This window comes from Dermacentor andersoni, chromosome 5, assembly GCF_023375885.2.
Source record: "Dermacentor andersoni chromosome 5, qqDerAnde1_hic_scaffold, whole genome shotgun sequence".
NCBI classification, from domain to species: Eukaryota; Metazoa; Arthropoda; class Arachnida; order Ixodida; family Ixodidae; genus Dermacentor; species Dermacentor andersoni.
The window spans coordinates 188,419,570-188,444,286 of NC_092818.1; the positions used below are offsets into that span (position 1 = coordinate 188,419,570).

General features: G+C 43.5%; 1 protein-coding gene across 5 annotated transcripts in view; it reads right to left on the reverse strand.

Moving 5' to 3' along the window:
• Positions 1–24,717, reverse strand: part of LOC126531739 (zinc transporter foi-like) — a 112,290-nt gene that overhangs the window by 21,311 nt on the left and 66,262 nt on the right. For 4 of the 5 annotated variants that reach the window (XM_055071422.2, XM_050179435.3, XM_050179434.3 and 1 more), the window contains 8 exons: positions 18,391–18,520; positions 13,780–13,836; positions 12,355–12,769; positions 11,660–11,757; positions 10,697–10,889; positions 7,993–8,162; positions 4,000–4,179; positions 1,229–1,361 (listed from right to left, as the gene is read on the reverse strand). In XM_055071422.2, coding sequence (XP_054927397.2) covers positions 1,229–1,361; positions 4,000–4,179; positions 7,993–8,162; positions 10,697–10,889; positions 11,660–11,757; positions 12,355–12,769; positions 13,780–13,836; positions 18,391–18,510 — 1,366 coding nt within the window. In that variant the 5' untranslated portion in view covers positions 18,511–18,520. Of the gene's footprint in view, positions 1–1,228; positions 1,362–3,999; positions 4,180–7,992; positions 8,163–10,696; positions 10,890–11,659; positions 11,758–12,354; positions 12,770–13,779; positions 13,837–18,390; positions 18,521–19,693; positions 20,314–24,717 lie in introns of those variants that run through there. The other variant, XM_050179440.3, reaches the window with a different exon arrangement.

Sequence of the window (24,717 nt, forward strand, 5' to 3'; positions counted from 1 at the left end):
CAGAGGAATGCGGAGCCTATTTTCACCTCTACACCTATACCCTATCACTCCAGCTGTTATTTTGATTTTCAAACACAGGTTTACTTACCTTTCTCCTACCATTCTCACAGCATTCAAGGTGCAACTGTCGAAGGCCATGAGCTACCTCCTTGTTTACCTCTGAGTACTTTGACATGATAACGGAACAAGCTGAATAGTTTCTGTGCTACAGACTAATAGTCATCGGCAAATATTCGCCTACAACACCACGTTTTGAGAATTAGGCACCATTATACGGCTCCAAACAGTAGTGCTCAGAGATTTCAAGTGTCACAATTTCTCTCTTTGATTTCATTCTTTTCTATGTTATATAGTTCCATACCCGATTTTATCTTATCACCCCCATCTCCTATATTGTTCCCCCACCTTGGCATAACACCCTTTCCTCTGCCACTGTACACATCTTCCGCAAACATATTTACTGGTTAGTTCCGCAACGACACATCTGGACATTTTCTCTACTGCGACTACATTTTTCGAAAGTTGCCAATACTTTTCCATGTTTTTTCAAGATCCTCTCATGAGAATGTGAAAGACATGTTTGTTGTCAAATGTGGGCAAACACTGAAATCTTCTGCACCATTTGTGAGGATACTTTCTGGAAGTTTCTAGCAAAAACGTGAGTGCAGCTAAAAGCCTTTAAGTGCCTTGACACCGTAAAGCTACATTTGCTGTCGTTTACTCATGCACAGAAATGAAAACTGCATAGTATGATGTATTATGCACAAACATTGTTACGACTATGGAATGTGCACTAATTATTTAGTGTATAATACGCCGCTTACACACTGAAGCTTAGACTATGAACATTCAGAATTGATTCCGTGTGGTGTACTTTACCATGCAAGTTGCTGTTAATTAAGTAATTAGACCCTAAAAAAAACGACATTCGGTTGTGGATATCACAAAACATACTTATCCTAGGAAATAAAATAATAGGATTTTTGAAATATACATTTTATAAAAATTTGCTTTAAAAAGATGCTACTAATGTCATTTGAAGTGCTTCATTCCACCTTAAGAGAGGTTAAAAGTGCCTTCATTATGTGGGACACACAGGCAGTGCTAGTCCACAGGCAAATTATGTGTTGTAGCTCAAGGCAGGTTCTGAGCAAGATGAAAGCCATCACAGAAAAACAAATTTTCAAAAGCATGAATTTGATGAAGCCATCAGCCCCATACAACTCACGTTCAAGGGCCTCCATGCCAGAAGAGTCTACGAAGCCGTAGGAGCCTTGCTTGTGGTGGGACAGCTTCTCTCCCACGACCTTGCCCTGCTCATCTAGGGAGGAGCGCTGAAGCTTCTTTGGTGTTTGGTTCGACTTGCATTAAAGAAACAAACAACTGAAGCATATGGGAAAATGGTGAAAAGAGAATCGAATGTTAAATTTCAAAAGCCAAACATGCTTAAAGCTGGCAATTCCACCAGCCTTTTGTTCTATAGCCTTTTATCTGCCTGTTGTTAGTACCCCATGAACTTAAAGTTTACTTCCATTCTACCCCGACTTACTTCCACCTTGACAGGACTGACGAATTTAATTATTTGGCAGGCCAAATTCAACAAGGTGCTCAAAATACATCAAACCATAATTTAACAAAACTTGTTGCTGAGCTAGCTATAGTTAGTTCATGACTTAGAAACAAAGGTTATGGTGCTAAGCAGACGAGGACAAAGTGAGACACAAACAACATATACAGGCACCAAATTCCAACTGTGTATTCACCAGAAACCATGAAATTTTGTACATGAAACCTGAGTGCAAAGTAATCGCAGTAGAGAAACTAACAGGGGTGATTGAAACTAATGCTGCTCGTAAGCCAGTGATCTGAACTGAATCATCGTGGCAGGTACATAAGAGCATGCATGTATTACAGGCGTAATCCAAGTATCCAACCAAATGAGGCAGCTGCACATTCTAATCTTAGTGGTGATTGCAGGTGGTCATTTATTAATGGCGTTTCTTTGTCGCTTAATGCTAGCGACTGCGCACTAACACACTTATTTTCTGCTCTTTTTATAAAGATAGCCTTGATTATCTCCCTTTAGGTGCGGTTGTTTGCTTTCCTTAGAAAGGTTGTTTTGTCTGGGAGTGGCATAAAACCACAGTGCTTGCACTCGTCTGCCTTCGCACTCTGCTTGCGAGCTCTACGCGCCATACCAACTACAAGTTTAACCGAGATGTTCACAGCAGTATACATGTATACTATCTGCAGAGTGCTTTTTTTACCAAGCCCGAGGGGTGGTTCAGTACCCGTTTAACGTTCATAAACAAAGTGGAAATCTGGTGCACCTGATTTTTTATCAAGAAAAATGGGCAAGGTAAGGGTCTAATACGTGTTGCACAGTGGCAAACAGTTCCCTAATATCAGCTTCGCCGCCATACAGCCCTGTTATGAGGCAAAGTATACAAATGCCGCAAACGCGACTTTGGGCACAATTTCTTTGAAAAAAAAAATTTTTTTACATGCATGTTACAATCGAACCGGTACCATAATCAGACATTGTGATCTCCAGTTATTGCTTGAAAAACTTCTTAGGGCAGGCAGAAAATAGGCGTTTTGGACGAGAGATGACATGTGTTCTATGAATTCACTATCCCCAAAGCTGCCACTACACAGGTCACTATTGGGGTTACCATCGGAGTCGGGCTATTCGGTGTAGGGCAATTTTAGGATCGAAATAATGAAAGTTTAGACCCATAGAAATGCATGGGTGCCGGCCAGTATCTATGGTCGGGATCAAATTAACCAGAGTCAAATTAACAGAAGTCAACTGCACAATGTTGGCTGAAGAAAGGTAACTGTTCCGAGCGATATCTATCAGCATTATGTAATTATTGGTATGTGTATTCTGTTTGTAATGCTTTTCATAACTTTCACTTCTGTCATGTGATCATGTCTCCACTTACAGGACAAGAGTGTTGCTATGTTGTTAGCATCATGTCAATTTTTAGCAAGTGTGTCATATCAGAGTTCATATTTATGGTAATTGAAGAAGGTTCTGCAAATGTATCGGCCAGGGTGGAATGTGATGACATGGCAAAAAACATGGTTTGGGTGTAAGCTGCATCATTCAATTCTACTGACATCGAATGCTGTATCACTGCTACATATTTTACTTCCAAGTTATATTTGCATACATTATCTACCAGCTTGCCAGTTCCCACTGCCACATGGCAGTACTTCGTTGACATTTTGACCATGCCTGCAAAATGAGAAAGTCTTGTGCATACCATGCACAAGATCTATTTATATGCTGTATAGTGTCACAACTATTGAGAAAATCCAGATGCACATTATGTCTTTTGTAAAGGTCGATGTACACTTTTAGGATTTGAAGATGCAGTCTGCGATTTCTTTTGAAATTGCTGAACCCAGTAGCCATGGTAGCAATGAAGATTTAAACATTAAAAAAAATGGGAAAGAGAACATTACATCCTTTTGTTGCATTCTATTTGCCATTTCCCATTCTCTGTGAGCCACGAGGTTACGCAGCCAAGACTGCAGTGTTGTCCAAGGCCTGGAAGACAATGAACCATCTTCCAAGTGCCTCATCACGATGACAGATGGACCCAATTTCTGTGCAAGCTAAAATGTGTCTTCTACATCACTAAATCCAGTTTTGTTACTTAACTACGATAGATTTGCCAGACCAAAGTTTGAGAAAGAAAAGACAGCTCAAGTAAAATAGAAAGGAACTAAGATTACTACATGCTTCTATACAGTGAGGATAATCATCAAAGTGCTGTATACCCTGGCACAAATGCCAAAGTATTCATAAAGATCTCCCGATTCAGTACGGGAACTTCTAGGAATAAATCACTGAAATTAGGCTGACAAAGAATCAGAAGTGCCTGTTCATCATCCTTTCTGTTGGTGTTGTGGTTGTATGTACGTATATACTTATTTTCCTTTAAAGTATCAAAACTGAAGCACATGTGGCAAGTGCAGACTGGATACCTGTATGCTATTGTTGGATCGTGGACTGTGCTTGCGATGCTTGTGGTTGGAGTGTATGGAGAGGAAGCGTTCTACGATCAGGAACAGGTAGATGCCTCCGAGGGCAGCAAGGCCATGCCACACGTAGTTTTCCCCGTCGCCGCCTTCATCCGAGTGCTCATGGTGCTCGCCGGACATAGCCTGCATCCATTGAAGACGGCACATTCAAAGCTGTTGCGTCTCCTCTGGGACAGTGCCATTTGTTATTGCCACACATTTCAAGAATCACAACAGCAGTTGCCAAACAAGTAGCCCAAATGTACCAATTAGGGCTTTTTTTTTTTTCATTCTGCAGGCATGTGTGTCAAAGCACCAGAGTTTTATTGCTGACCAAAATTTTTAAGGCTACACAATGCTATGTTATATTTGTTGGACAATTAGCAGTTATTTCATCAATATTGCTGCTCTATGCAACTTATACCAAAGCAGCAGTAAGCAAGATCAATCTGCACTTCAAGATCTGTTTGCCCATTCTACCTATGCTTGCGGCCACTGTGTTGGCCGAGTTAACCAACTAACCTTTGATGGCCAGCTTCTCATTGACTTGATTTCCTAAACCGGTTAAAATGCGGCTGGTGCAGAAGCGAGCAATAAAAAATGCAAGCTCTCTGCAGAAAGAAAAGCAAGGAAGAAGCATCAGTCTTAAGGCACACAACCCATCACTTGGCAAAGAGCCAGTTCCCATTGCTCACAGGGTTGCACTAGCCTTATGCTTCCAGTCTCTCTATTCAAGCAGTATATTACCCAGGCTCCATGCTCCTGTTTTACATTGACGCTGTTTGCACATCTTGCCAATTTAGCTTACAAGCAGGATTCATCTCGAATAGCCACCAGCCAAGCATGCAGAGATGTCACATATTTTCTCCATCAGCTTACAAAATATGAGAGGATAATCAAATGAGATATTGCATGTGTTGAGCCATAGTAGGAGGCATAAGTGAGCACAGGGCTTTTTGTTAAATGAGGTCTCGACCTGCCCAAACCACCCACCTCCGCCATTCCACTTGCTTTTTCACATGCTACGCACCCTGGGACATATTGTGGACATTCCACAAGAAATGAAAGGCAACCACAATATATAATACTCATTATTTATTCAATAATCACTCACCACACTTTCACATTGTAATGTACGAGGCTGTTGCACAATGTGTATTTTCCCCCACAGCTAACTATAAACAATCTGCAACCATGCATCAGGCACTGTAACACAAACTGGCGCAAAGAAACTATATTAACAGCTTTCCCTCCTTGTACAAGAAAATCAACAAGGTGTTGATTGTTGCGCAGTTATAACTGTGCAGGTTCCTTTTTGGAGCTCTCGTTATCTCAAACAAAATCACTCATGAAGTTAAATTTTCTAAAAGTGGATAACAACCTCAACAAAAATGTTGCATAGCACTTTTCAAACCCGTAAACATTTGGATAATCTGAATAAAGGTTCTGGTGCTTATGCACCCTATTCTCATGTATTTAAAGCAAAAGCCTGCATTCTTGACCAGTGCTGAATGATTAAGGTGGAGAGAGAGAGAGAGAGAGAGAGAGAGAGAGAGAGAGAGAGAGAGTAAACGGGATCTGAAAGGCAGGGAGGTTAACCGGGTGAGACTCTGGTTAGCTACTGTGCACTTGGGGAAGGGTAAGGGGAAATGAAAGGCGGAAAAAACAGCAGAGATAAAAGCAAACAAATGGGGAGAAAAAATGTAGGGAAGGTCGTGAACGTCCATGAGAATTACAGTCTCTCCAATAAGCGACTCGAACGTAAACATTTCAAGAGTGCCTTCACTGTCTTGTGGTGTGACGGCTGTATAGGTCGGCGTTCCAGGACTGCCTGCTCCAAAAATGGCCAATCATCAAGATGCGCCAGCGCAGTCGCGAGTGACTGCCTGTGTGTGCTGTATCACGGACAATGACAAAGAATGTATTTGATAGTTTTCTCATTGCCGCAGTGGTCACACACAGCACTATTCTCCCATCCGATGCGGAAAGCAAACAACTTCGTAAATGCGACGCAAAGCCACAATCGGTAAAATACTGTTGTCTCGGGTCGGGATAGTTCAGGCAGAGGCTGAAGTTGCAGACAGGGGTCCAATTGATGTAGACGTGTGTGCTGGAAACTAGGCGTGTTCCACAATGATTGTAAGGCATCATATGCAAACACTCGAAGTTGCGCTGCTGCATCTCTTCTTGACAGCGGGATTGGCTCCTGCATGCAGTCTTCATGAGCAGATTGAGCAGCTTCACCGGCCTTTTCATTACCCATTATGCCACAGTGGCTAGGGAGCCACTGAAATGTGATGTCGTGTCCTTGCTCGACGAGGCAATGAAGAACTTGCGGATTTGTAGCACTAGTTGTTCGCAGGGTCCATGGCTTAAGGTGGAAAGCAAGCAATGTAGAACTGCCTTAGAGTCGTTGAAAATGCTCCACTTTCGAGGTGGTTCCTGTCGAATTGTGCATAATGTGCTACGAAGAGCAGCAAAGCTTCACGGCTGTGGATGTAGTCTGATGCGATGTCTTGAACTTGAAGATGCTGACTTTCGCCGCAAAAATCACTGATCCAGCAGAACCGTCAACGGTGGTTGAACCATCAGTGTACAGTAAAACCTCGTTAAACCGTACCCGCTTAAACAGCAGTTTCGTTTTAGAAGTAGTAAAGTCAAATCCCCGACGCAGCGGCCATTGAACATAATGTGTTTTGTATCCGCATAAACAGTACCAGCTTACTGCGTACGCATTGCTTAAAGCGTACCGTTTCCACTTTTCGTCGTGCGAACACGGCAGTGCATCGTCCCTATCGGGCGGCCCGGCAGAACAACAAGCCTCGGAGATTGGAACAACAGCCTCCAAGCGCCCTGTGCGTTTGCGCCACATGAACATCATTTCGGTGCCATGCCAGAGAGTGTTGTGGCGTCGCGCTAACGAGGACTCGCACCATGCCGAAGTTCGGATAAAAAAGACGCCGGGTACTCAGGATAGATGAAAAATTAGACATAGTCCGTGCTATCAAACGTGACACGAAGAAGTCGGCACTGGCATGCGACAGGGATCTGCTGTTGACTATGGTGTGTGGCATTTGGAATGCAAAGAAGTTGCTTGGCAGCGCTGCTGCGACCACGAAGAGATGTCGGCTACGAGGTTCGACTTTTCGCCATCGTTGCCTCTGTTGTTGCCGAAGTGTCGACTAGCGACAGTGATGAGGACGACATGGAAAGCGACAGCACGGGTGATTCAGGCCCGACAGGGGCAGAAACTGCGTGTTACGTCAGCCTCATGAATGCAATCGTCGCGACGAGAACAGGGGTGCGATAGCGTAACTCTGTTCTAAACGAAAAGTATTCCAAACTCCGGCACCCGGCAATGAAAAAGGCGCCCCAGGACTTCTGCAGCACTACAGCGCATGTGCACTAAGAATACGTAACGCCAATGAAGAATCTGCCATGTGAGTGTTTGCCGAGAAGAGGGGGCTGGCTGAAAAGCTGGCATGCAGCTTCAGTAAGTTTGAGGCCACTGTCGTCGTGCTAGGCTGCCGCGGCATCAAACGAAAATAACACTTTTGTCGCATGAAGTGAATAAATACTGCATGTTTCTTCCCCCTTTCATCGCACCCTCCGAGTTCCGTTTTAGACAGGTAAATGGGCGATCTCATGCTATTTCGGTTAAACGTACTACCGTTTAGCACATACTTTTTCCGAGCTCCAGTAAACTACGGTTTAACAAGGTTTCACTGTATATATGGGTATGATCGTTGTATTGTTCGTACAGCAAGAGCAACTAAAGTTGCTTGAGAGCTGGCGATGAGAGCTGTACCTTCGTTTGAATCCTGGGTACTGTCAGTCGAATGTGTGGCTGAGCATATGATTAAGGCATAGGGGGTAGACAGTGCAATGACCTGCTCATAAAAAGGCAATAGCAAACATTGAAGGTGCTCATGGAACACGTAACTGTGCAAAACTCACATGAGGCAGCAGATGCAGAAGGGCGTCGCCTGTCAGGCTTCCGACAGCAAGTCCCACCAGGAACTGGATGAGTGTGTGATAGAAAACTTTCTGCATTAGTGGCACTATGGCCACACTGAGCAGGCCGGTAAGGCTGATGCCGAGCACACCAAGGAAGGCGTACACCCACACTGGCAGAGGAGAGAAGGACAGGGAAAAGGCAATGGAGGACGGGACTGTGAGAAAATGGGAACTCAATACACACTGACCTCGCTGTAAATATACCCTGGCAACTAAATATTGTATCATTAACCTGCCCTCTTAAATACTGAAGTTCAGGTTATTGTCACAACAAATATATCAACACAGCCTAAAGCGGCACTTCTTCAATGCACTGACTTTGAAAGACTATGTTGTGTACCATATACAGAGTAATATAGACAGGAACGCCGACTCCTCTCGTCTGCTAGGGACAGAGCTTGAAATGCCGGTTGCCGGTTCACAGTTCATTTGCCAGACGGCTCTACACACAAGAGAAAAATGTGTGGGGGGGGGGGGGGGTTCTGCTCCAATCAACCGATGGGGTTGGCGTGCAGCTATTCTAAGCTCGGGTCCCTTTGCCATTGCTATATCAATAGCACACAGCCATGCTCCCACACCTCCTTGCACATTCGTTGTGTTGCCTGCTTGGCACATGCCCGGATGCCAGTAGCGCATATGGGTATTGCGGTTCCCGGAGCGACGTTAGAATATGAAACATGTCTTCATTTCATTTAAATTCATTCACTTGTATTATACCTTACAATCCCCATAGTAAGCCTTTATTAAAGAAGGTTACATGAAATTGTGTTAGGCAAAAGAACAGTAAACAAACAAAAAATAAATGAAATACAAAGACTATGTAAGAAAGAAACTAGAAAATGGGGGATGGGGGACACAATGGCAGTTTGTGCTGTCTAGAGCTGTCATAACAACAGTGAAAAGCTTTCAGAGCGAGGGTGCCTTTTAGTACTGTTTTTATCTGAGCATCATTCAAGTAGACTCTTCTCTTCTAGCGATGCTTTTTGTGTCACTCTGTTCTCTCCGTACCTTGTGGCAGTCCCATGAAGGTGGAAGCTTGAAACTTTATGGATGCAGAAATTGCTCCGGCACAAGTTAACTCTGACTTGTGCTCAAAAGAGTTTGTGCTGTTGCCATTTTGTGCTACTGTGGAGCTGCTTGTACCACTTTCTTCAGCAAGATCATCGTTGCAAGGCATATTCAAACCATTCTCTTCACTGAACAGATGCCTGTAGCATCCAGGCTGCAAATTATGGGAAGCATCTTGAACGCAAGGCTGACAATTCCAATTTCAGCACGTGCCAATGAGAGAACGCACCTACTCTGTGCCATGGTAGACAAATTGTCTTTCTGCCTTTCCACATCAGCGAGTTGCACCTGGGTTCCCTCAAAAATCTGCTCCCTTTAAAATTCCATCAAGAGACAAGTCTTTTACTCTAATAGGATATTTCCTTCACGTTTGCTGAAGTACTTATCAAAAGTCAGTTGCTACTCGAAATGTCGGGCACATATTTTGTTTTTTGCTTTAAGTGATCATTCACGTCCAGAAATTTTCTGTCGCCACTGCTGCAGTAGCTGCGAATCAGATGGTGCTGCAAACAGAAAGCTTATCCTGTCCTATGCCACACCTGGATTTATTATAGCAGGGCACAAAGCACTTCAATTACTGTTCTGTTCCACCTTTTCAAGCATGTATACTAAACAAAGCGCCAAACATGAAAAGTATATAGCACATAACCTTCACTTCTGTGTAGACGTGAGAAATGTACTTCTGCTATGATTTTTTTTACAATTTTTTGTCTGCTTTCTCTAGGGACATGTACAAATGTGTTGCATACATGTAGAGAAAGCAGAGGCTAGTGTTCATGTGCATTTTTTTATTTCTGTGCATATAATTTTGTGTTGGATCGTTGTTGAATATAGATGCTGAGGGCCCAAGTTTCTAGCAGACGACAAGCTTGATGTGCAATGCCCCGCCAGCTCCACACTGCTGATGCTGCCATTCTCCACCACTATAGCGCATGCGCACATGGAAGTAAGCTATGAAATGTTTTCTACGGGCTTCAGCAGACGGTGCTACACAAGAAGAGTAGTTGGTCGGGTTTGGAAGGAGAGGAGAAAGGATGTGTGAACGCTAGAAAGTGGAGCAGAGGGAAACAGCAAAGTTAGCTAGACACCCAGCGTCCACGTTTCGTCCCGAAGTAATGTGTTCTGCTGCAGAGGAGTTGGTGCTCCTATCTTCTTACTCCGTGGTACGATCACAGTGAATACTTTACCACTGCAAATGCATACAAGCCAGCAGCAGGATAGCACTAATACAAGCACTTTGCACATGCTCAGAATGAGCTTAACAGCACATTCCAACCCTGGTGTGAAAATATCAGGAAATTGCACACTCCATTATTACAGCTATCTTTCTGCACAAAGGTGGGACAACTGAATGAACAGTGTTGAAAGAACCATCCTTACGAGATCAATACAATTTTAGTTTAGTCAGTATGAGACTAGAAGAAACTATGCATAAGCCTATGAGATGGTATGAGAAAGTATATTTCAGTGGCAGTAGGAAGTGAAAAACTGTTCATGTCAGTGAAACACAGTGCTTCACAGCCTGGCTAAGGCAGTATACAGGACAACCCTGCAGACAGTTCTTGTAAACACTTACCTTTAAAGTCTACTGTTGTCTCTTCACTGTCGCTATGATGGTGGATGTGGCGGTTGGCCTTGGGCAGAGAACAATGCTTCTCATCCAGCTGATAGACGAGTGCCGGACAAAGGTGCACGAAGTCCTTAAGGTTTATGACATTAGCCTCAGGACTTGTGTCTACAGTGTGCAGAATTTCTGTTGCTGTTAGGCACTGCACCAGCAAAGTTGAGAACAAAGAGGCAAAGGTCAATGTTGTGACTGCCTGTGAGCCATGAGAGAATAAACAGTAATACAATTGAATTCTACTATATAAAACACCATCTATCACATCATCGGTATTGTCAAATTTCTATTATGTGTACTGCGAATTACATGCTTTATACATTTATATCCGTGTGTGAATATTCAAATATCAATTCAAATTCAAATTCAATATCAATGCAATAGATATTAATATGTCTGCAATAGATATTCTTAAATGGACACTAAGGAGAGTTTCAGTTGGGCCATAAAGCTGGATTCTTACATTACCTGCACCTGTAGTAGTCTCACAACTAAGTATCACAGCATCAATGCCTCATGTTTGGGAGACATAATGTTCTTCACAAAAAGCAGACATTCAAGTAAACCCATGGAAGTGTTTATCCACATCTACAAAGCACAAATTAAACTCTGCAATACAAACACCTTAGAACCTTGCTTGTCATGCGTGATGTCATATTTCTCAATTTAAGAAACGTACAGCGAAAGACAATTTTTTTTACTCTACATCTGCTACCAGTTCTTCTGTTACAAGCCCATTAATTGGTAATGAAGCTCATGAGTCCCAAGTGGTCAAACCCGAACAGACAACATTCACTTGCAACTGGACTATTTTTCTTAAAATGAAAAGAAAAATAATCAGAAGAAATAAATCAAATAATAATAGTAATAAAAAGCAAAAGTTTAGACTATAACAGGTAAAATGAACTTTGACCTAACCTTTTCAAATGAGACTTCTGCTGTCCTTGTACTGGCTGTAACCTTTGGCATGCTGGGAGCTTCTGTTGTGTTAGAGGAATTGGCTGCCTCTGTGCCATCTAGAAACGTGGGAAAAAATCAAATAAAATCAAGCTTGTCTCCTTCCTTTCTTAAAACAAATAGTCAGGAAAAGGTGACTTTGAAAGTTTAGATTTTATAATTATATGCTATGACATTTGACAATGGCAGGCTGCAGTACAAGAGACAGTCCATGAACCTGCCTGTAACCAAGTGCTTGCACTACAGTTTTGTGGATGGTTGCAAAATTTTTTGTTAACTGGAGTGCTATTCTGTAAGGATTCTTCATTTTCCATACCTTTTACTATTTGTCATTGGCTGGCTGGAAGCCAAGCCAATCAAGAAAAAAGAATTATTGCCCATACCAGGGTCTCTGCATTCTTTTTTAAACAGACTTATTACAGAAAGTAATGTGCACTGAATATCCTGTCTATGTACATTTGTCACTTTTGCTATATCTTTCAAATAAATGGTACAGACATTAATAGCAGTTCTCCTGTCAATTTTTTTTTTTCAAGGCCATTTGCACTTTCTACTTCTTCGAGAGGAAAAAGAATACCCAGTAACATTGAATTCCTTGCTCTGAAATTCAAACTCTGTTCTGCATTACACTTTAATAAAAATCGGGCCACATTTACCCTGACTAGAAAGGTCCCTCTGCACCCTCGCCAGACGAGCTCCCTCAGATGTGTGTGCATGATCCGACTCTTCGCCACTGTGCTGGTGGCCGTGGTGGCTATCCACAAGAGCATCTGCCATATCGCCGTGGATGTGGTTAGCATGACGATTCACAAATCCCACATTAGCACCCTCTGGCCGGTGGGCAGACAGGTCGTGATCTCGTATGGTGATGTGTGCCAGGCCGAGGTTCTCGAGGAGGTGCTCAAAGCCTTCAAATGTCATCTGTCCATCGTGTCCATACTTGTCAAAGAGCTTGCGCAGGAAGTACTCGTGGTCACGGAAACGCTCGGGCGTCTCTTTTGCCTCCAGCGATGGCACCGCACTCAGCACACACAGGAATATGTGACACCAGAAACACATCGCTCGGTAGCACTGTCCCACATGCAGGCATGGCAGCGGAGAAAGAGACAGCATGAAAACCAAGAAAATAAGCATTGACACATCAGGAATAAAGTTTGTGCAATCAACTGGACAGAAATCTACTTGGCAATGTTATAGCCTCTGTTTGCACAATTGGAAAAAACATAACAAAGCCTGTTCATAAACTAGAGTATTTGCTAGTAACAGTTAAGCACAATGTGATAGCAGGTGAAGCAGTTATAAAACACAGATGGAAACCATGACTGAAGACGTTGACTATGGTGTCTGCAACCTTCCTTCCAATTAAAAGATTATTTTCCCTGTTGCATAATGACCATCAGTGTGTCTACATTACATAATAGGAGATTGAAAAATTTGCAAGAATGCACCATTCAAGGTGCACAATGAATCATCATCATCATCATCACCATCATCATCCCCCTCCTCCTATTTTATGTACACTGCAGGACAAAGGCCTCTCCCTGCTATCTCTAATTACCCCTGTCCTGTGCCAACCGATTCCAACTAGTGCCTGCTAATTTCCTAATTTCATCAGCCAACCTAGTTTTCTGCCGTCTTCGACTGCGCTTCCGTTCTCTTGGCACCCATTCTGTAACCCTAATGGTCCACCAGTTTTCTAACCTACGCATTACATGACCTTCCCAGATCCATTTTCTTTCTCTTAATGTCAATTAGAACATCGGCTGCACCCATTTGCTCTCTGATCCAAAATTCCAAATATGTTTTGCAAGTTCTTCCCATCAATTTTTTTCAGAGTACTGAAAGGTTTCGAATCATGGTTAATACATCTTTCTTTCACTTAAAAATTATGCTTTGATGTACTTGCTGCAGCTAAATCTTTCCAAAATGCTTCTGCGACACTGTTAAGCTAGCCTTACAGCTTCAGTTAATGCATCAGTCCAAAGCATGCAATTGAAGCCACGGATCTTTTTTGCAAGTGTCTGCAAGCAAGAATGCGAAAAATTCTGCTAAGAAGAAAAAAAAAGACATTTCAGACTTACATGAGTACTTCTGTGATGCCTTGATTTCAGAACCTTCAACAGTCTTTGTTTCTTTGCCTAAAACAAGAAAGTATAAGCATGATAAATGCCTCAAAAAAGCCACGACTGATGAAGCAATCTTCACTCTGAAGGCTAAGGTTGAACCAGCGCATGACAAAGCCACATATAAAATAAATGCTTAACTGTTTTAATTTATGTTTTTAACTATGTATCAATAGTTTTTCCTACAGCTGCATTTGTCAATTGCTGAATAGACTTATTTCCATGGTAAGATTTTGCCGTCATGAACATGACAGCAAATGAAGAGAACATTTAAATCTGTGCATTTTATCGGCAGGTTTGTCATGAGCTTTGAAAACACATAAATAAAAGACATGGCCATTGTACCAAGTGCATTATATATGACCAATATTTCTGTGCAAGTAAACAACTATACAGGTTCAACCCTAAGCGACAGCAGAAATTTTAATTAGAATGTAGTACATATAGCACTGTACTTCTAATGGCAGACCTTGCACATGACTATGAAAGCAACATCCACAACCTTGTGCAAATGTAGTGCGTGCAACTTCCACACCGTTTTCCAGCTTTATGAAGCATATACAAATGCGACAAGCAATGTGCAAGGTTTGCGCGCACCTGACAAGAATGGTTGCCGAGTCCCGAGGAGATGTGACTGCTTGGCATTTGCAAGAGCTGAAGAATCAGAACAGCTGTACACAACAACCTATAAAGATGCAGGGAAATACCCCCCTGCCCCCGATTTCCTACGTGGCCTAGAAGGAGCCTGCAAAAGCTGCGTACTTTGCAACTGCTGGTAGGGACGCTTGAGCGTATTTGTGGCATTGTTTCAAGACAATCAATACCATTATCAGTAAACCAAGCTGAGCTCATTTCGTCAGCTTTTGCATGCTCTGAATGACTGCTACAGCCTTTCACTAAATTTTGCCAGCTCTCTGGGTGGACAGTGTTACTAGCAGATCCACTTCAGGATGTGTGTGTACAACTGCACTTGCAAATATAATGCCTCAAAAGCAGAAGCACAGATTAAAATACGAATAGGTTTAAAACATGTTGCATACACCTCGAGACCTTTTTGATTGAACCTGTGCAGCCAAACTGATCATTATGTGAAAAGTGTTTCAGGGAAATAAACTGACACTTATGCTGATAAACACAAGTACATTATATTCCAGCCGATCAATAAACCATGTAACGTAGACATTACATCAAGTTATAATAATGGAAGGCTGTTATGCACTGTCACACACGTGTTCCTTGGTGCCTGGTTTCATGAACATATGTCATGGAAGAACTGTGTAGACATGTTTAGAACGAAATTAAGTAAGGTTGTTGGTTGCTCGCTGCCTCTTTAAACTGTCCCCTCTCATTCCATTATGGTTGAAAAAAAAAAATTTACTATGAACTGTTTTACTGCCACTTGTCTTACGGGAGTAAATGTCTTACACTGGTATGGGAAACTATTGGCGACAATAATTTCAACAAATTAGAAATTCTTCAGAAGAATATAATCAAGACATATTGAAAACTACTTCGGCCATACAAGAGAATTACCCATGATACCAATATTTATGAAACATTACAACCTTAAGGCTAGGCATAGACACGAGTACAAGCTACTATTATTCATATACACAAACAAACTTCACATATCAGAATATCAATACAGTCATAAATAAGCATTACAAAGGTTGAAAATGCAAGTACCTGGCACAAGAACTTCGCACGGAAAATTATTAATCACTCATCTGGCACTCGTGTTACTAAATCACACAAAGAGAATAAAATTTAAACTTACTGAACACAAATAGAAACACCAAATCAGAAGGCTTCTTGTTAACAATGCAATTTAAGATTGATGTGTCACATTTTCACTTGTCATTTGTTAGAGATTTTTTTTTCTTATGCAGGACTAATATCGATGTGAACGAGAAGAAAGGAAACAGAGGGGCTTTAATTCATTAGTCAGCTCACAAGAAGCCAACAAACAATGACACGAAGAAAAGCATAGGGAAATTATTTCTAGTTTTCTAATGAATTAAAGAAATTATAAATAAATAGAAATGAAAGTGGATGAAAAACAACTGGCCCGATGTGTCTGCGTGTGTGCGCGTGAGAGGACAGACATTTCACTAGACTGAATGCATGTAGAAGGATGATAAGCACAACTTCACAGCTATCTTCGGTATATTTGCTTAACAGTTTCGGTTGCTGGACCAACCTTTTATTTATGTAGTCCCACAAAACATTGCATTCATGTTTAATGATTTATGTGTATTATATATGTTTGTTATATTATTTACAGGCCCACAGTGGATATAGTACTTATTTTCTATGTGTGTTCCTAATATCAACATATCAGTGCTGATTGCCATTGTATGCATGTTTTTACTTTCATGTAGTCACTATTTTTTCTGTATTATTTTCTTTTTCTGCTCGAGGTGAAGCCCTGTCAGACCGAACAGCCTTTGGCTTTGCCTCAATTTTCGGGAAGAAAAATAAATCTTTTTCTCTTAAAAAAACTAAGAAAGTAAAAGAAAGAAAATGGAATGTAGAAATTGTAGTGTTTGCTAGGACTGGTGCAAGCATGTGTATGTTTATCCAGTGGGCTCGTGCATTTTGTAACTTTTGGCAATAATTTACATCTGGGAATTTGATTAAGTTACTGGGTGTTCTTGAAGTATTGTCACGTGGTGGTGACACTTCCCTTCCCTTGGGATCCAGTCCGTAACCCTTAATGACCATCGGTTATCTTCCCTCCTCATTACATGTCCTGTCCATGTCCATTTCTTTTTCTTGATTTCAACTAAGATGTCATTAACTTGCGTTTGTTCCCTCACCCAATCTGCTCTTTTCTTGTCCCTTAACGTTACACCCATCATTCTTTCCATAGCTCGTTGCGTCGTCCTCAATTTAAGTAGAACCCTTTTCGTAAGCCTCCAGGTTTCTGCCCCGTAGGTGAGTACTGGTAAGACACAGCTATTATACACTTTTCTCTTGAGGGATAATGGCAACCTGCTGTTCATGATCTGAGAATGCCTGCCAAACGCACCCCAGCCCATTCTTATTCTTCTGATTATTTCCGTCTCATGATCCGGATCCACCGTCACTACCTGCCCTAAGTAGATGCACTCCCTTACCACTTCCAGTGCATCGCTACCTATCGTAAACTGCTGTTCTCTTCCGAGACTGCTAAACATTACTTTAGTTTTCTGCAGATTAATTTTTAGACCCACTCTTCTGCTTTGCCTCTCCAGGTCAGTGAGCATGAAAGCAATATGTGCACGTAGATTCATTTTTAAAGGGAACATCCAGGCAGCTGGCTTAGGTTGTGTGAGTGTCGTAGTTCCTGGTGCCTGTAGAATGCACTATGCAGCTAAGTAGAAAAGAGCCATTGCCATCCCTTGCATGTCATTTGCCACAAAGCTGGATGTTGTCAGTTTTCAACAGAGAAATTATCTCGTGCTCTGCTGACGTGTGTTTCCTTTAAGGGGGGACCCTGCGGTTCAAAACTTTTTCTTTAATTCTTGAGCAATTTTGATTAAACTTGCCGAGTTTATGTATTTCAATGTGCTAGTTTTAGATATACATCCAGTTTTGTTGCAGAGTAAGTAACTTTTGGCCTCTGCAGCATCAACCCACGGGCCGCCCTGCTTTCAGCTTTCATCCCCCTGCTACCCCTTGGGTGTCCTGGAGATCCTGTGCCACCTGCTTTATTATAAACTCAGGTGCCCTCCTGAGGCCTCCGTTCGCCGGTTACATGAGCCCTCCTGGAGCAGCGCTTGTAAAAAATCCAATCTATCGTCGCGACAAAAAAAGCGGCCCGCAACTTATACAACACCAGTCAGAACCTTGCCCAAAGCAGTGAGGCGCTTACCTTCAGCAGCGCTACGACTTCGGCGATGAGCTACCGGGTATCCTGTGCCGACTGCGATGACTTAATCACTTTCGGAAGTATATCGAGTCTCAAGTTTACACCCATAACGATTCGCGGGACGAAAGTTTGTCGGACCTCCAGCATATTCAGCATCGCAGTTGCAAGACAGACAAAAATGGTGGCTGTTTTCATCGTTTGAGCACTCGTGATCCTTGGAGCCAATCATGACTCGCCATCTTGGTCACATGCTCAAACTGACCAATAATAGTGTGTGCCGCAAATGTATTTTTCTGCTTTCTTTTTTCGTGACTGCAGTGCCGGCAATATTGCCGACCGACGAATAAAGAAAGCCAGAAACGCGAGTTTTCAAATGATACCAAAATGGCGCTGGCCGAGCATGCAGTTATCAAGTTACGCGAGACGAAAATCGGGCACGATTTGTCCCCACTTTAAAGGGCAACATTTGCGGGTTCGCATCTTTAGATCACGATAAAGGAATAACTATGCGGTATTTTGTAACCATATTTCAGAGATAGACGCGAAAACACGTCAGGAATGCGGAAAATAAAAATTTTAAATTCACATTTTGGGCAGATTTTCTGTGTCATAAACCCGGGTCCCTCCTTAGCAATGGACCCACCTGTACACACATGCCTCAAAGAGGCCAAAGAGAGTGAAGGACAAAAAAAAGTGAGATGTACAGAGAGACCTACCAGCCCACTGGCAGGTGCATGTCCTGGTCGACGCTGCTGGCAAAGGCCAGCTGCGAGACACGCCTGCTGGCACTGGTTGGCCACCAGCTGGTGAAAGTCCTCCAGGTTGAACACCCTCATCCTCAACACTCTGCACACAAACACAGCAATGAGTGTCATGACTCAACACTAGAACCTTGCTGAGTACAGATAAAAGCTGACACACCCATCACAGTCACCAAAGCCATTTGTTGTGCCTGTGTTGCACAACGTCTGTTCTTGTTTTCTGCGCTTCACTTGCAGTATGTCGAACTAACAAGGCTGAATTTCTACCAATAAAAGTTCTTTGCACCTCATTCGTTTTCAGCTTCTGCATCGAGAAGAGCAAGGCATGCTTAGGTTTGAACAAATATCAGATATGCCTTACAAACAACAAGGCATCTACCGAGACAGCCGTCACAACATTGTGTCTTTTAGCAATTATTATGTCTCGTAGTACAACTCAACTGGCTGAACAGTTCCAACTTATTCATAACTTACATTTATAGGAGCAACCATACATGCTCACACATGCTCACACATGCACACACAACAACAAATGCTGAAGCAATTTTGCTTATGGCAGTACATAATCATACAAGCAGAAGTTTGGGCACTATGTATTCTGTAGAAACATTAAACTTATTCCAATCTACAAGCAACCCTGAATTGGTTAGTGGAGTGCGCAGTTACGTGTGCTACCAGTAAAACGAACCTCAACCTTCCTTGCTGCATATTGAAGGCTACCATGATGGCCAAAATTTTGCTTTTGACGATTCTTCCAGCCTCCGTACAATTACAGAAGTAAAACGTGCATCGCAGCAACATGTGCATATCAGAGCTTTACATACAGAACAAACAGGTCTGAGTCAGCATATAAGAATAAAGGACATTTGAGTACGGCATGAAAATCAGTCTGGCGTAAGTTAACCTGTATCTTTTAATGCATCTTCAATAGTGTTTGCACTAACTTTTCCACTATATATGTCAACATTCTGAACCACAATGTCTTCAACTGCTCAATAAATTGCAGCGATTATGAATTTAGAAACAATAGAATCACCTTTCCGTCACTGCCATTTTCAGTACAGTGAGCTTCAAGAAATGTGTCGAATTCTCATGCCAACCTAAGGGAAGCAGTCCCCTCTGCTGAGCAAGCCGTATAAAGTGCACGTAAGAAAGAAAAGGAGGGGCACAGCAAAAGAAAAAAGCAAACGAGAAGTTGGCTAAGCTTGTCAACTAGACCCGCAGCAGTTGGGTGCCGTGCGCATAGTACTATACGTACTCTGCAGACGTTCCGCACGCGGGTGACCGTGCGCAGCCGACGAGTCGCGTGCGTCTGGGCGCGAGCGCAGCAAGACTGCAGTCTTGTCCACCTGTCCGTCCAATAGGGGCTTTCGCTGGAAGGCGTCGGGGGATGTGGCGTGCTGTTCAAGCCCTCCTCTAGACGAACATGAGGGATCGCGTACAATTACACGCACGCACGTCGACGAGCGGAAAGGATCGCCACACGCGGATGCGAGTCGATACGGCGCAGGGGTTTTCTTTTGTCCGGCAAAAAGAGACGGACAGGAAGGCGTCGTCTTCGCAACGTCGACGCCGCGGCAACAGCCCGTCGCGCTCACGACGACGCCGGCGGTGGCTGGCGTGGTAACGGGGGTACGGCACGGCGCGATATGGGAGGACAGGTGACACCAACGATGGGCGACACCACGGTCGCGAACGTACAGGCGGCACTCGATCGCAGGAAAGAAAAAAAAAAAAAAGAACGTCGCGGGGAGCCCGCTGGCTTTGACGCGCCCGCGCGCTCGCGGGGCCTGTCTGGGCGGCGGAAGCCTGCCACGGCTGCGCTGGCCTACATATGCGATGCGAATCGAACGGCTTCACGAGCCTCGCACTTCACCAGCGCACATATAGACAAGCGACGCTTTCGGCGTTGCGGGTTATTCATTTCACGCGCTGACTGGCTGTAGATCTTTCCGCGCACGGCGGATGCATTGACTTGAGCGCAACCTTCGAGCAATGGGCCTTCCGCAAGAGGCTCCCCGTGCACTCCCGTCGCCATTTTTTTTTCTGAGAATCTTAGGACTTGAGACATCGTTTCATTCGCAGAAAGCGCCAAGAGCGGTGCAGCTGCTGCGACTGTTTTTAGGAGGTTTAGAACGTAGTACAGACAGCAAACCTGTAACCGTGTTTCGCTCCTCGCATTACTGCAAACGCAAGCACTCCCGAATCACAACAAAGGATCTCCTAACACGTAAATATTAATGTAATCCAGTAGTAAATCTGTTTAAGCAGACTAAAACTAGTATTCCTTCAAAGCTATGTTTCGGTAATTTTGCGGATATAGCAGATTCACGCGTATGAGGTTGAATAGAAGAGAAAACGAAGGTAAATGTAACTTTATGTACATATCGCGCATGACACAGCAGCACCAGGGGCGTAGCCAAGGGGGGGAGGGCTTAATTATGGGGCTTCAACCCCTCCCCCCGAAATTTTTTCGTGCTGTCATGCACCGCCGACCGAAGAACCCCCGGCGCCGGAAATCATTCTGGATTTTCTCTAGAATTTCTTTTTCACGCTCGAAAAGACATTTCAGCGCGAACATTGCGAACTCGGGCTGGATTTCGTCGCATCGCCCATGCACATGCAGTCATACAACGCGACGAGCCCCGTCCGAGCACAAGGGCGTTTTGATGGCGACTGGGCTCGTGGCGGAGGCCGCGGAATCTACGGAGCGCATGGACTTCAATTCCGAAACTTCGGGTATAAATAAAGTTCTCAAACTTTTGATGGGAAAGGTGCATTAACACATCCAAAGTCGTGCTTCAGGTTTTACTTTGTGGGTTTAATGTCCTGATAAACACTTGACGCCAAAGGTGCATTGACTTTTCTAAAGTCGTACATCAGACCCCACAACGAGACAAGCCAAATCAACACACTATCAGACAAGTTGACGAATCACGCAGCGAGGTCCGATGAGACGAAGCGTGGGTGATTCATTTGTGCCGTCGCGTCAAAAAAGAATATCAACATTTTTTTCACCTGCGCCAAAGCATCCATGTCAAGACACTAAAGTCAGCAAAGGTAACTACGTTCTTATTTATTTTTCTACTTTGACTCATTCGCGGGGACACATAATTTTCTTATTCTCGCTATACCCACAGGCTGCAGGGACAGCCAGAGCGGATGCGTTTTTCCCGTGTTGCCCCGACTACCGCGCGGCGCACTCGCCGCCATCACTGTGGGCACTCGACGGATTAACGCATTCGCTTGAGCGCAAGCTCTCCGGATAGTCTTGTCTCGCCGGTGTAGGATACCTAGTAGTATGCGTATGGTTCTCTGTGGACCAAGCGTCTCATGTTTCCTACGATATTCCTTCGGTAGCCGCATTAGGTGCCCAAAGTAGACATTCGATTGTGGCCAACAAGCTTTCCTTTGCGTTTCTTCATTTCGGTGTCCCCGCCCCGCAAAAGAGAGAGACATTGCTGCGGCGCAGCGTGTTGTCGCATAGTGAAATTTCGATTTTGTTACTACTTCTTTTGCAGAAAGTAATGGGCCATGGGACGCTTCAACTGCCGGATACTCTTATTTATTATTGCGATAGCAATTACATGTACACTCCAGGCGCATTTCCGCCATCGCCCTCATGCTCCGTATAAAGTCCAAGGCCCGTATTCACAAAACGTTCTTACGCTAAATGCGTTCGTGCCAGCCAATATTATTTGCGAAGGCGATCAGCCAATGAAAAACAGCACTTGAGAAAGAAAAGCTTTGTGAATTCGGCCCCAAGGGCAATAACATCGTGACCGCGCGCCGCATGCTGTATGTGCGAGTGAAAGTGTGTGTAAGTGTGTGGCGGCGTGGAAACCGAAAGCCCAAATTTAAAAAGCCGTTTGGCTACATTCTTCTTTGCTAAACTGGTTGACATTCTGGCCTTTTCACACTAAGGGCTGAAAGGAACGAATACAGAGGTGTTGAAAGTGAGAGAAATACAGAACGTTTTGTAAGGCTCTTGCTCTTCAGCCGACATACAAAAAAAAAAAAAAAAAAAAAAAAAAAAAAGAAATTGGGCACATATCTAGACGCGTCCGTGTTGAGCGTGTTTGTATATTCCTTTCTCCACGAATATTGAGAGCCTGGCTGTTGCGTCGTAGCCCCAATTTTCTTTTTTTGCTATACCTCGGTTTATACGAGATTTTTCCATTGAGCAAAGAATCAGTGAATTCGTTTAGAACTGCGAAGCCAGCACCGACGCCCCTGACACTCTAGATGTTAACCTTGCTTCCACTTGTTCTGAATAAGATTGTGTTTATACAATATGCTTTACGTTAAAAAAAAAAAAAAAAAACAGAGCTCTTCTATAACCAACTTTTGCTGGGTACAGCGCTTAATCAAGCTGTCAACCAATCAGCAGATGTTATAACGCCGGTTCCCGACTGAACAATATGTGAATGCACTTGTTCTGAATATTAATCACCCTCTGCTTATGTAATTTTTCTTATAACGTCGGTCGTTTTTCCCTGAAGAAAAAAGAATCAAAGGACTTTTTTTGTGCAGCATTTGAATTTTTTTTTTTTTTTCAGCTGAGGCATGCTATGATATGCGGTAGAAAATAAATTTGCTCAATTTGCTGACTCATCATTAACAGGTTGAATGAACGATGTGTGAATTAGTAGAAATGCAGGCACTGCTTAGATGCGCAATTATTTCGGAAAGAGAAAAAAAAAAGTTATTTTTTAACCTGCGCACGTCGAAACTGTTCTATAGTTCATTGCAGCTATCGGGGTCACTTGCATTCAATTTATTATATGAATGCTACAAAGAAACAGCATCATGCAGAATACACGTAAAACATTTTTACACGTAGAAATGTAAAAAAAATTCCTTCGAATGCAACGGCCGGAATAATGCGAAAACTTCCTACCGGCATCTTAAACACATCGGGGCCAGAAATTTCTATCTTGCTACAAGTTGCAGTTCTCGTTGCGCCATATTAAGCTTCTGGAGAAGTTTCGGAATCCCACGTGTTACTGACTTGTGACGACACGTATGCAATGCGCAGATGCGTGGAGAGCAGGGTTACTTTTGTTGTTTGTATTGTGTCATTCACTGCTCCTCTTCTTGACAAGATTCCATGCTTGAGACAGGCAAAATATTTAAACAAGACAACACAAAATCTCAAACGAAGCAGAATTGACTTAATGGCGCGCGTGACACGTGTGAGTGCGCGTCAGTTTCATCTATACGCCAAAGACGCAGGAATGAAACGGGCAAACTTACAGCATTTGATTAGCCGCTTCGCTTTACATAGATTTCAATATGTGCGTTGGATCTGCATAATTTTTCATTTTACATTCTTATCACACGGCGTGGCCGATCCAAGCTGTTTGAGCCAATGACAAAGGGCGAGGAGGATGGAAGACGACATGAAACGTTGGAAAATAACTCGCACGCCACCGTTATCGCTTGGTTCGGCCACTCGGCACGCCACGTGATACGAGTGGAAAATTAAATTCTGGAATTTTACGTGCCAAAACCACTATCTTATAAGGCACGCCGTAGCTGACCACCTGGGGTCCTTTAACGTGCACCCATGGCCATGCACGCCCCACGGGCGTGTTTGCATTTCGCCCCCGTCGAAATGCGGCGGCCGGTATCGAACACGCAACTTCGATCACTGGGCTACCGTGGCGGGTAAGAAAGGAAAAAAAATTAAATTATGGGGTTTTACGTGCCAAAACCACTTTCTGATTATGAGGCACGCCGTAGTGGGGGACTCCGGAAATTTCGACCACCTGGGGTTCTTTAACGTGCACCTAAATCTAAGTACACGGGTGTTTTCGCATTTCGCCCCCATCGAAATGCGGCCGCCGTGGCCGGGATTCGATCCCGCGACCTCGTGCTCAGCAGCCTAACACCATAGTCACTGAGCAACCACGGCGGGTAGGTAAGAAAGGAAAACGAAATGGAACGCTACAAGGTACGAATCTAGCCGTAGTAACGAGAAGGGAGATAAACGCTGTGGAAATTGACACAATGAGGAATATCCACAGCATATTTAGCTGCTGCTAACGATGGGCGCAGCAAAAGATGATTCGCTCTTTCTTGGCGTCCTTCCGCACGGCAGTCGCTGTCAGGAGTTTGAAAACGGATCGATTAAACGAAAAGGTTTAACGCCGCAAATCAACACTGGAACTACACAAAAGAGAAGGCGTAATCGAGCGCTCTGCGATTTATTTTGAACGTAGAGGGTTCTTTTAAGTTGCGCCCGTCGCTCGACGGAGTTGGAAAAGGCCGAAGAATTTA